The sequence below is a fragment of the Lucilia sericata genome, unplaced genomic scaffold, assembly GCF_015586225.1.
Source record: "Lucilia sericata isolate MDLA Ls3-8-SP2 unplaced genomic scaffold, ASM1558622v1 Contig000182F_arrow, whole genome shotgun sequence".
Classification (NCBI taxonomy): Eukaryota; Metazoa; Arthropoda; class Insecta; order Diptera; family Calliphoridae; genus Lucilia; species Lucilia sericata.
In genome coordinates, this window is record NW_023994210.1 from 311796 (window position 1) to 326109 (window position 14314).

The 14314-nt window shown below is 30.6% G+C and overlaps 1 protein-coding gene across 1 annotated transcript in view; it reads left to right on the forward strand.

The window, feature by feature from the left end:
* LOC119601640 (vacuolar protein sorting-associated protein 13D-like) overlaps nucleotides 1-14314 on the forward strand; it is a 275471-nt gene that overhangs the window by 59812 nt on the left and 201345 nt on the right. Inside the window, exon 2 of the mRNA XM_037952697.1 lies at nucleotides 10252-11039. Coding sequence (XP_037808625.1) covers nucleotides 10252-11039 — 788 coding nt within the window. The remainder of the gene's footprint in view (nucleotides 1-10251; nucleotides 11040-14314) is intronic.

The window sequence follows — 14314 nt, forward strand, 5'->3', positions numbered from 1 at the left end:
GGATACTAAAAATATAGTATATAAACCCCGAAAATATTAAAATAAAATCAGACTTTGTTTAAACATACAAAGACTCGTTTTTATTAATTAGGGACTTTACGCTCTTCGAATTATTTCGGATATTAGCGTATTGTAGATCATAGGCACCTGGATGCCGGTCTAAGAAGAAAAGGTAAAGATACAAACCCATTACATGGCGATCCTGCATACGGACCCAAATAAGAAGAAAATTCAATTTCAAATGAACCAGGGACCGAAAAGACTAACAATCGAGGAATACTTTGCGAGACAGGCGAGGAAGAAGGACCAAGAAAGGACAGTCATACCGATCGTAAAAAAAAGAAGCGCCAAAAAAGAAGAGGGGAGGACGAATAAAGGCATTAAAGAAGAAACTGAGCTATTTAAAAAACATCATTAAAGATGAGGCAAACCCACCAGCTTGGGAAATAGCAACAAATATATATGCAGAAATAGATAAGATAAAAGATACTTTAAAAAACAAAAAGAAATGTGGTTCCAAAGCCAGGAACAATTAAATATAAATAACAATAATAATAATAATAATAATATAGAAAAATTTATAGTTTACATAATTGTAATAATAATAATAAGTTATGGGATATACAAATTAAAAATTTATATAAAAAATTATATAAAAAGAGAAATAAATAATACCACTGTATAAATGGAAGAAATAAAAGACAATATATATAGAATATATTCAAATATAAAAAAATCAGCGAATAGAAAATATACCACAGAGACAATAAATAGTAAGATAACAGAGTTAGAAAAATACATAGAAGACTTAGATAAACTAGAAACAAAACCTTCAGAAGAACAGTTACGAAAAGAAACATTAGAATTATACACTAAAACAAAGAATTTATTAATAAAACAAATAACTGAAAAGGAGAACACAAAAATGGCAGATTTTAACATAGAAACAACACTGAAAGTGGTGCCAATTTTTACAGGCAAACATAGCGAGTTAGACGGATTTTTAAAAATAGTAGAATTGTTATATAATTCTCTAAATACAGAAGGTAAACGACAATTTATAGAAGTAGTATATCACATAAAACTTAATCCTAAGGTAAAAACAATATTAGGAACTAGCCCTGAACCTACGGATTATGCATCTTTGTGCAACAACCTAAAAGAGAAATTTAAATCAAAAACAACAGTCTCCCAAATTTACACAAATCTAACAAACATAAGCCAATACAGTTGTCCTGTACATGTATTTAGGGACAAATTGCTCAAGGAAATATCCGAACTAAACAAGCTACAGATTCAAGAATTAGGAAACAGTATAACAAATTTAGAAAGACAAGCTATAGAGAAGGTGAACGAGTCATATGCCTTAAACCTGTTCAAAAATGGATTGAATGATCACCTAAAGCAAACCGTATTTGCTGCACAACCAAAAACTCTTATGGAAGCAATTAACTTAGCAATTGAGATAGAAAGAACAAACGAAGCCCAAGTAATGCACTACAGATCGCATTCATCACAAAACTATCAGAACAGATATAACAACTTCAGCAGATCCAATAATTTCAACAGAAACAACAATTTTAACAGAAACAATGACAACTTTAATCGGAACAACAACAATGTTAGCAGAAACAACAATAATTTCAATCGGAATAACAACAGCTACAACAACAGGAACAATAACTTCAACAGAAATAACCAATACCAAAATCGAAATGAACAAAGCTATAGAAACAACAATTACAACAGAAATAACTACAGAAGCCAACCACAGAACATAAGACTTATCGAAAACCAGGGAAACTGCGAAGGCTCGGAATACAACGATATTCCAGACAGCCAAAACTAAAAGTATACAAAATAACAAATAAAAATACAAATTTCGTAATACTACAACACAAAAGTCACAAGTTAACATTTCTGGTAGATACTGGCGCAGATATTTCACTGTGCAAGGTAACAAAACAGCTAAACAACGAAGAGTACAATACTGATGAGAAATGCAAGCTAACAGGCATTTCAGAGGAAGAAATTTATTCAATGGGAACCATCAGTTTAAAATTAGCAATTGGTAACAATACTTATACACACAAATTCCAACTGGTCGAAAATAAATTTCCAATAGAAACAGACGGAATAATTGGCAGAGATTTTCTAAAAAGATTTCTATGTAAAATCGATTATGAAACATTTACTTTGTCATTAAACGATGATGAGAATATAATAACATTACCCATGCATTCCAAACCACTTGACACACTTACAGTGAGAATACCACCCAGAACTGAAATAATACACCCTGTGAAATTAAACTTCAATGCCGACACAGTAATTAAAAACAAAGAAATAGCAACAGGCGTTTTTATAAGCAATGCAATAGTACCCAAAAGTGGAATGTCACACATTAAAATATTAAACACAAACAACAATGAGGCAGTTATCAAAAATATAACATTGGAAACCGAACCACTTGAAAATTATGTCATATTATCATATAAACAAACACAAAACTCTGCTAAACGTTTTCAAACACTTAAAGAAAAAATAAAAATAAACTGCAGTGATGAAAAAGCAGTGGAAACACTATATAATATTTTTGAAGAATATCAAGAAATTTTCCATTTGGAGGATGAACCACTAACAACGAACAATTTCTATACTCAAAAAATAGAAACGACAGACAATACACCAGTTTTCATAAAGAACTATAGACTGCCGCATGCACATTCAAACGTCATTAAAGAACAAGTAGAACAAATGCTTAAAGATGACATAATAGAAGATTCAAAAAGTCCATACAATGCACCTTTGCTACTTGTACCGAAGAAAAATGTTGCAGACAAGAAGAAATGGCGAGTAGTTGTTGATTTTAGAAAACTCAACGACAAAATTGTAAACGACAAGTTTCCACTAACACGGTTAGAGGATATACTTGATAAACTAGGACGTGCAAAATGGTTTTCTACGTTGGATATGACTAGTTCATTTCATCAGATAGAACTCCACGAACAATCCAGACCACTTACTGCATTCTCCACATCAAATGGACATTACCAGTTTAAAAGATTGCCATTTGGACTCAAAATTTCTTCCAACAGTTTCCAAAGAATGTTAACAATAGCACTAACAGGTTTAGAAACAGAAGCTTTCTTATACGTTGATGACATCATAATATTCGGCTGCAGCTTAAATCATCACAATGAAAACTTAATTCGTGTACTCGAACGACTAAGGAAATACAATTTAAAATTAAATGCAGATAAATGTAATTTCTTATGTCCAGAAGTTGTTTACTTAGGTCACCTAATTACACGAGATGGCATAAAAACCGATCCAATGAAACACAAAACAATAAACGAGTATCCCATTCCAAAAAACGTAGATGACGTACGACGATTCGTAGCATTCTGTAATTATTACAGAAGATTCATACCTAACTTCGCAGATATAGCCCAACATTTAAATGCGTTACTGAAGAAAAACACCAAATTTAAGTGGGATGAAAAATGTCAACATGCATTCGACACTTTGAAAGAAAAATTAACACAACCACCAGTTCTTCAATATCCGAATTTCGAAAAAACATTTATACTAACAACAGACGCATCAAACTACGCATTAGGAGCAGTATTATCACAAGGAGAAATTGGTAAAGATCTACCAATATCGTATGCTAGTAAATCATTACAAAAACATGATTTAAACAAACCTGTAATAGAAAAAGAATTATTAGCTATTCACTGGGGAATCAATTTCTTTCGACCATATCTATATGGAAGGAAATTCACAGTAGTTACTGATCATAGACCACTAGTATCTCTATTTTCACATAAAAATCCATCATCAAAAATGACCAGAATTCGACTAGACTTATGCGATTACGATTTTGAAATAATATATAAAAAGGGTAAAATGAATACCAACGCCGATGCTTTATCAAGGATCCAGATTGATTCAGATATTTTAAAACAAATGATACCATTACACATTGATGAAAAAGCAAAAAGAACATTAGTTATAACAAGGGGAATGTCAAATAAAATACAAAACACGTCAAATAACGGAGAGAACAATGAAAAGAAAAATACTGAGAAAAATATGAATAATAAAAATTTACGAATATGGGAATGTATATCCATAAATGATATTAAGAATGTAATGAAACTAAAATTTAATATAGATAGAAATGCTAAAAATACAAAAATAAATATTGAAAATAATAATGTACATGTGAGATGTAGCGATAAATCAATGAATCAAGATTCAAATTTGAGGAAGCACACCACGAATGAAGATGATTATACTAATAGTGAAGGAACTAATGAAAATTCATCGACACTAGAGTCGCATTTGAAGAAATTAGCATCCAGAATGTATTCAGAAAAGATAGATAAATTAGCTATCACAAATAATGACGAAATATTCCGATATTTCGACAAAGAAGACTTTAAGAAAGCATATAACAATATAGAAATAAATAAAAAAAAACCAAAATTGGAAATTATAATATACAACGCCCCACAACAAATTGAAGATATTTTAACTAAATACAAGCTGATAGATGAATACCACAACTCAACACATGGAGGACACTTAGGAGTCAGAAAAACAATCAACAAACTGAAGCAAAGATATATATGGAGAAAAATGAATCAAATGGTAAAGAAATTCATATCAAACTGCGATAAATGCTCGAGAAATAAACAAACAAAACACACAAAAGAACCCTTAACAACAACTATAACCCCGTGCAAAGCCTTTGAAGTAGTATCAATAGACACCATTGGACCACTAAGGATATCAAACGACAAAAGATATATTCTTACAATGCAATGCGATCTTACAAAATTTGTAGTTGCCTACCCGATGTCAACAAAAGACGCTAAAACTACAGCAAAAACACTAGTAGAAGAGTTCATACTTAAATACGGCCACTTTAAAATATTAAAGTCCGACAAACGAACGGAATTTAACAATGAATTGATGAATAACATATGCACATTATTAAATATAAAACAAACATTTTCGTCACCATATCATCACCAAACTATAGGTGCACTTGAACGTAATCATAGAACCTTAAATGAATTCCTACTATCATTTGTAAATGACAATGAATGGGACAAATGGATTTCATATTTCACTTTTGCTTACAATACGACACCACATGTAGACACTGGTTATTCACCATATGAACTAGTTTACGGCAAATTACCAAGTTTACCCACTGACAAAATAAACAATGACAAAACAAAATTTTACGACTACGACAATTATATCAATGAACTGCGTGTCAAATTGCAATATGCACTAAATAAAGCAAGGGAATTGACGGTCAAGGTTAAAGAAAAACGTACATTTAATTATGCTAACAAATATCATAAAAAACTTAACTTAGAAATAGGAGATCAAGTTTTATTAAAAGTAGAAAACAGAAAAAAACATATGTCACCCTACATAGGACCATTTACTATTATCGAAAGAAAAGGAGTAAATTCAGTAATAAATCAGAATGGTATACATAAAGAAATCCATAACAATTTATTAAAAGAATATAAACCAAATACTAGTTAAATATAAAAAGAAATAATATTATATAAATACTTATATTAGATTAAGACAAAAATATACATATATATATAAAAAAAAAAAAAAAAAAAAACACATATATTGTAAAATTATAATTAAGAAAATTTAGTGTAAAAATAAATAAGTTATAATTATTATTAATAACAAATTAGTTTTATACATATATATAAATTTCACATAAATTTTTCCCCAAAATTTTCTCTTAAGGGTGAGGGTGTAGTGTACCAACACTTCTGTAGTGTACCAACACTTCGCTACACACCAATATTACATATAAACAACAAATGTAAAGTGCAATTGAGTGAAATGTATCATGTTGCACATATGTTGCATTTTAAGTACTCAATTGTACTAACCAATAAGAAAAGAGAACTGTAATTAGAATAAGATAGAATAATAATTAGAATAAGAGAGGGGATACTAAAAATATAGTATATAAACCCCGAAAATATTAAAATAAAATCAGACTTTGTTTAAACATACAAAGACTCGTTTTTATTAATTAGGGACTTTACGCTCTTCGAATTATTTCGGATATTAGCGTATTGTAGACCATAGGCACCTGGATGCCGGTCTAAGAAGTTTACTAAACGAATTTTTTAAATTAATTTATATGGGAGGTCCCATAAGATTTAGTCCCCCAATTTATTACCCAAATGTACACATGGCTGTCAAAGTAGCTCGTAAAAATTTTAAGATTTTTGCTCTAATAGTTTCTCAGATATACGAATTTTTATACTCAATCCGTATAGGAGGTACCAAGACCACCTTATGAAAGTCCGCCCATTTAATTTTAAGATTCTATCTCCAATAGTTTACCAGGTAAACGAATTCGAATATTTAATTCATATGGGAGGTGTCAAGCCCCCATCTTCAAGTCCGCCCATTTTATGTCCTAAACATTCATGTTGATACTGCTGTTATATTTCCTCAGATATATCAATTTAAGAGGTTTTTTATATGGGAGATGCCACGCCCACTGTATCCATTCCCATGTATTCATATGTCAAAGTTTTCCATACCTAATTTTAGGACTCTAGCTTTTGCAGTTTCTGAGATATGCGACTTTTAATACTTTTTTTAAATGTGGGCGTGGTACGTCGCCCACTTGAAATTTTGAAGTAAAAAGTAACCTATAGTTCCAGACATACAGGAAGACACTGTGAAAATTTCAAAAAAATCGGCCCAGCCGTTTAGCTGTCTATAAAACACACATTCATTTTTATATACATATCTAGATCTTACATTATTACATGAAAAATCACTTTAATATTAACTGGTGTTCAATATAAAATGGCATAAGTCCAATAATGGATGCATTCTGAGAAAACTTATAAAACTTATAACATCGAACTTTATCATAATATTGATATTAAACGATATTTTTCAACATCAGAGTGATTTTTAAAATAGGTCCTCCTTTGAGGGATTAGTTCAATTATGGGTTAAACTGTAGAGGATTTGAAAGATATATAAATTTCTTAAAACAAATAATTTATCTCGAATTTTATTTATCTTAATATAATTTTATTCAAACAATTTTCTAAAAATAAACTAGTTTTTAATACCTTAAAGTGGAGTCCATTATGGACCGGTATTCATATAATTTGAGAGATATAGTTTACATAAAACGTGTCCTAGTTCCACTTTATCACGATTCAAATATTTGTAAGTCAATTATAAATGTTAAAGGTGTTATGGGTTAAGGTCAAATGGTCTGATCTACATTAAATTTGATATAGGGCTTAAATAATAAACAATATTTTATTAAGGCTTATACTAGTTTAGTTGATTCCTCGCTTAAGTAGCATTTTTAAGAATGTTTTGAGTGTTATAGTCAATTTCTAACAGAGATTGTTATATGGGAACTAGAGTGAAATTTGGACTAATCTTAACGATACTTTACAGTCTGATTCTTGGCCAATAAATGATGCTTATGTTGAATTTGTTCACGATCGTTTCATAGTAAATCTAGCAATCAAATATTTTCAGGATTTTCCATTAGTTTTGATGTAATTATGAACCGATATTAGACATTTCCAACAAGATTTGTATTTGCGATAAATAGAACATATGTACCAAATTCAGTGTAATTATATCATTAATTGCTTTCAAGCTATAAATACAAAACCGTTGTTAGGCCCTTTCGATTTTAAAAAAGTCGAATTTAAAAGGGCGTATCCCACACAACTTACACAAACAGCTGAAAAAAATATTTATTCGTCAAAAAATAAATGTATCATTGTTGTAGTACAAAATATATTGAGGAAAGAAAATCATATCTCAAATAAACGAAAAATGACTATAACTCTAAAACTGCTGATAATACGAAAAAATTGCCTGAAACCAAAATGCCTAAATTCGTAGGATGTATGAAAAGGGAGATATTTCAAAAAATTGATTATTCTGACCTATGACCTTCAATATTTAAAGTATATAAGACATGATTTCATATATTATTCACCATCATATTTATAACATTATGGTCTGTGATGGTCTGTGGTAATTTTTACTTTATTCGGCATTTTAACCTTAATTTATTAGACCATAAATGTGTTAAAATGTATAAAAGGCATTCATTTCCTATGGAAATTGTAAATGTAGCTAAATAAAAACTCCTATAACTTCCAAACCCATTAAGATCCCATTCTAAAATTTTTACAAAGCAATAACAATAATTTTGTCTATTTGTCATAAAAAATTAAGAGAAACAAAATAGCCTTTTTTAAGATATTCAAGAATACAGGACATTTTCCACTATATGGACCTCATGTAATTTTAATGAAATGTCAAAAACGAGTAATCGAAGACCTGCCGAACGAAACATCATTTGTTAAAATCGGATAACTTGTTTTAAAGGTATTCAGTTATCAGCATTTCTAATTTTGAACAAAAATACCCGAGATTCCCTACTTTAGAGACCCACAAAGTATGAACCGAATAAGTTAAGGATCTAATTTATTCGCCATAGAAATCGCATTAAGGAGTAGAATATATGCTCCTGATTTGAAAATCTAAGGGGACAAAAATTTAAAACAGCGTTTTTGGTCGATTTATTTTGGAATTACCCATATAACAATCTCTGTCAGAAAATGACTATAACACACAAAACATTCTTAAAGTTATAGCGATGAATCAACTGAATAAGGTTTGTTTATTATAAAATTTAATATGGACCACACTTGACCTCAGCCCACATCTCCTTAAACATTTATAATTGACTTAAAAACATTTCAATCGTGATAAAGTGGAAGTAAGACACGTTTCATGTGAACATTATCTCCCAAATTGTATGAATACCGGTCCATAATTGACTCTACTATAAGGTATTAAAAAATTGTTTACTTTTATAAAACTATTTTTTTTTTTTGTTGTTTTTAAAAATCACTCTGTTGTAGAACAATTTCTTATTAATATAGATATGATGTTAAAGTTCGATGTAATAAGTTTCAAAATAACTCTATCAAGTTTTCTCAAAATGGATGCATTATATTACACTTTATATTGAACACCAGTTGATGTTTTTGATATACTAATATAAAATATAGAAACAAATCCTATATTTCGAAACAGTGAGATGTTAAGTGCATATATCAATGTAATTAATTTCTTTAGAATCGGTCTATATGACATCGAAGCGCATACCCCAGCAAAAAATAATTGATGTCATACTTTACAAATGACATCTTAATGACATCTAAAAATGCGATTACATATTTTTCGCTTTTATAAACCAAACATATCCCTACAAATGAAAACACTGTTAAAAGTGAGGAAAGAGATGTAGAAAAGTCACTACAAATAACACATTCGAAGTACTTCAAATTTTGGTGAAAAACCAATGAAATTTACATAACGTGCCATTGAAATAATGTGGAAGTAAGAATAGATGTAGTAGAAAGTTGTCAAAAATGAATAATATCCCTCTAATGACACGGTAATGTAAAATTCATAGGTTTTCACCCGAATTTGAAGCACTTCGGGTTACTAGTTCCCAGCAAAATATAATTGCGCAGCAAAAAAAGTGTGGAAAAAAAATGAAGTATTTTCATCACAACTAGTAACCCGAAGTACTTCCAATTCGGGTGAAAAAAATACCTATATTTTTTGTTTATTTAATCTTCGTTTAAGAAATTGTTTGGCAATTTTTGTTTTCTTCTTTTTATTGTTTGGCAATTTTTGTTTTCTTCTTTTTATTTTTATATTTTTGCCAGCTGTTTTATTGGAAATTTCCAATAAAAACGTAATTTGTGTTGCCTCTTATCTAAAGTTTCTAAGACATTTTTTATAGTGCTCGATGAGGAGATTCTATATACGAAATTTTTTTTAAATCAGAACTCAAATGAAGAAATAGGATCGTTATAAAAATTTAACATAGCCGAGGTGTCCTAATTTGAGGACCCCCCGCCGGGCCCCTGGTTGGCCTATAAGGTCCAAATTCAAAACCTAAACTCGACAACACATCCTCTTTGTGCATACCAAATTTCATTAAAATCGGATTAACCGTTTAGAAGTTACCGAATTATTTCCCTCTTTTTTTTTTCCTATACCATTGTGCGTTGTGAGAACCTCTCATTAAAAGTTACAGAAACGGGGTACTTAATTCAAAATATTCAAAATATTACCATTTAATTTTATAATCAAAATATTATTTGTTTATAGGTGAAGTCGAATTAGAAAATGTTCCAATCAGGAAGGATGCGTTAAGATCATTTGGAATACCAGTTGAAGCTATTTCTGGCAGTATTGGCAAAATTAAACTACAGATTCCCGTAAGGCAATTTAGAACTTCTCCCTGGTGTATTGTGATTGAACGTGTATATGGTGTATTCGGACCTAAAAATGTAAATGATTGGGATAATGAAAAAGAAAAACAAGACGAATATGAATATAAACTTAATATTTTGGATGCAAAAGAAGCTACATGGAGAGTAGAAAATGATTGTAATGTGGAAAGCTATTACTCGTTATCATATTCAAGTTGGTTAAACTATGGTGCAACATTAGCTACAAATATACTGGAAAATCTGGAGTTAAAAATTATTGATGTACATTTACGATATGAAGATACAGTCACAGCTCCTAATTTTCCATTTTCTGCTGGTATACGAATACAATCTCTTTCGGCGCAAACTTGTGATGCCAGTTGGATGCCTGGATCTAAAAACAATAGTAATAATGTATCTTATAAATTGCTGGAATTAAAAGATCTATGTTTATATTGGGATCAACTGCACGAAAGTAACATGTGCTCCAAATTAGCATCCAAAGACCTTTTGGTAAACATGAATAATTTATGTAAAATGGAAAATCACATATTTGTAATTAATCCTATAAGTGCTACTGCCAAATTTAAAAGAGAACGTTGCAAACAAGCTATAAGGAATAAAAGTCGGCCTCGAATATCTTGTGATGTTGTATTACCACAAGTCATTGTCGTGATAAATGAAGTAAGTGAAAAGTAAAATAATCTTAACAATAAAAATGCATTTTACATTATTTCAAAAATAGTTATGAGAAATTTCGGTTAAGTCTAGTGTTTATAAAACTCACTTATGATCAGCGTTGCAATATAAATTTCTACAAAAATCTTCAAATTAAACAAAAAAAATCGTTTTTTTATACCCTTCACCTTCGCGAGAAGGTGTCATTCCGTTTGTAATTTCTATAATATAATTTTTCGACCCTATAAAGTTTTCTGGATCCTTATAGATAGCGGAGTCGATTAAGCTATGTCCGTCTGGCTGTCCGTCTGTCTGCATGTTTGTTCAAATCAGAGGACCCCAGATATCGGCGAGAACCGAATCTTCAATAATTCTGTTAGACATGATTTCGCGAAGATCGCTATTTAAAATCAGCAAAATCGATCCACAAATAACGGAGATATGAGCATAAAACCGAGACAACCTCTGAAAATTTCATCAAAATTTCAAAATAATCATACGGTAAATTTTGTTATTGTATTGCTTGTTTATAATAACAAAGCAGAGCAAGAGCAGCACTAATGTGTTGTTATTGGCTAGAAACATGAAATTAAGTATGTGGAGTCTGGCATAAGTTAGAACCCATAAAAGGGAACTTTTTGGCACTCTTTATACCCACCAAAGTATATATATTCTGGGTCCTCATTAAATTCTAATACGATCTAGCCATGTCTGTTCGTCTGTCCGTCCGTCCGTCTGTCTGTTGAAAGCACGATAGAGTCCGAATAGAAAGAGCTAGAGGGTTGAAATTTCACATAAATATTTCTTACAGATAAGGTTTGTTTGGTATTGAAAATGGGCAATATCGGTACACGTTTTCGGATAGCCCCCATACAAGTGGCCCCTCGAAAAGCAGCTTTAACAGCCATAACTTGTTTAAAAATACGAATATAGCGATGAAATTCCATAAGTAAGTTTCTTGTGATCCAAAATCACTGTGCTATAAGGATCGGTCCATAATTGACCCTACCCCCCATATAAGGTCCCCTTCAGAAAATGACTTTAACGCTCATTACTGGCTTAAAAATACTAGTATATAGATAAAATTCGACAGTAAGTAAGTTTCATACGAGTCAAAATCTATCTAAAAAATTTTCAGAAAATGACTGCAACGCTCATTATTGGCTTAAAAATACGACTGTAGCTATGAAATTCGACACAAATAAATTTAATACGAACCAAATTCTGTCTACCAAATTTTATGAGGATCGACCCATAATTGACCCTACCCCCCCTATATAAGGTCCCCTTCAGAAAATTACTTTAACGCTTATAACTGGCCTAAAAATACGAGTATATAGATGAAATTCGACATAAGTAATTTTCATTCGAGTCAAACGAGGTTTGATGGTGGGTATATAAGATTCGGCATTGCCGAATATAACACTCTTACTTGTTCGTTTTTCGGAAGGTTAGGTTAGGTTGATAGGAGGATGTATACTACATCAAATCCGAAGAAATACACCTAGGCCACTATCGGGCCTGTTGTGCGCTCCAATTCAAGAAAAAAAAAAAAAAAAAAAAAAAAAAAAAGGTACTTTTTGAATTTTCTATAATATTGAATCTAGAAATATGAAATTAAGTATGTAGAGCCCGGATTAGACGAGAACACATAAAAGGGCACTTTTTGGTACTTTTTCGTTCTGCCAAAGGTACCTTTTGAATTTTTTATAATATTGAACCTAGAAACATGAAATTAAGTATGTAGAGCCCGGATTAGGTGAGAACCATTAAAAGGGGATTTTTGGGTTTTCAAAAGGTACTTTTTAGATTCTCTGTAATATTGAACCTAGAAACATGAAATTAAGTTTGTAGAGTCGAAATTAGGTGAGAACTTATAAAAGGTAATTTTTTGGTACTTTTTCGTTTTTTAAAAAGTACTTTTTGAATTTTCTATAATATTGAATCTAGAACCATGAAATTAATTATGTAGATCCAGGATTAGGCGAGAACACATAAAAGGGGACTCTTGGTACTTTTTTGTTCTGGAAATGGTCCTTTTTAATTTTCTATAATATTGAACCCAGAACCATGAAATTAAGTATGTAGAGCCCGGATTAGGTAAGAACGTATAAAAGGGTATTTTTGGTACTTTTTCTTTTTTCAAAAGGTACTTTTTGAATTTTCTATAATATTGAACTTAGAAACTGAAAATTAAGTATGTAGAGCCCAGATTTGGCGGAAACACATAAAAGGGGATTTTTGGTACTTTTTCGTTCTACAAAAGGTACTTTTTGAATTCTCTATAATATTGCACCTAGAAACATGAAATTAAGTATGTAGGGCCCGGAATAAGTGATAACCTATAAAAGAGGACTTTTTGGTACAGACTGTTTTTTTTTTGGAACACATCATGGTGAAGGGTATATAAGATTCGGCACAGCCGAATATAGAACTCTTACTTGTTCACTAAAAAAATTTCATTTTAAACAAAGTTGAATTACAAAACTAATTAATATGTTTCCATGCTCTTCAGATTTGCAAATATTACTTAGGAGCAGTAAAGTAAATTGACACAATTTCCTTCGCTATGGTTTTGTCATTCGAAAGAAATACATTAGTGATGAATTTAATAACTTTTAAGTAGTTTTCTTTTCGAATCAAAGAATTTGCAACAAAATGGCATCGATTTGTTGTTGCATATTTTTTCATATTTTGTTATAAATGCATAAATTGCTTATTTTGCATATTTCTAATATTTTTATAGCATATTTAGCATATTTTTTAATTTTTCGAACACAAATTATATTTAAAAACATGTAAGAGTATACCCACCATCAAACCGTATGCCGTAAATGAAATGCTCCTATATAAACATTAGGTTGATATTTGAAATAGGGCTTAAGTCAATTATGGACACATCCCTTTCGTATTTACAAAATATTAATTATTAAAAACAAAATATTTTTGTTCAACTTTAGGGTCAATTATAAAATTTGGTAGAGAGACTTTGGCTTTCTTCTGTATATCGAATTTCATAGCTTTAATCTTTAAGCCAGTAAGCGTTAAAGTCATTTTTTGAATGTGGGAGGTAGGGTCAATTATGGACCGATTCTCATAAAATTCGGTAGAAAGATTTCTGCTAGTAAGAAACTTATTTATATCGAATTTCTGTGGACATACGAGTCCAGTAATGGGCGTTAAAGAAATTTTTTGGAGGGGACCATATACATATGTATGAGGGTCAATTGTGGACCGATCCTCATAAAATTTGGTAGAGAATTTAGCTCATTTAAAACTTA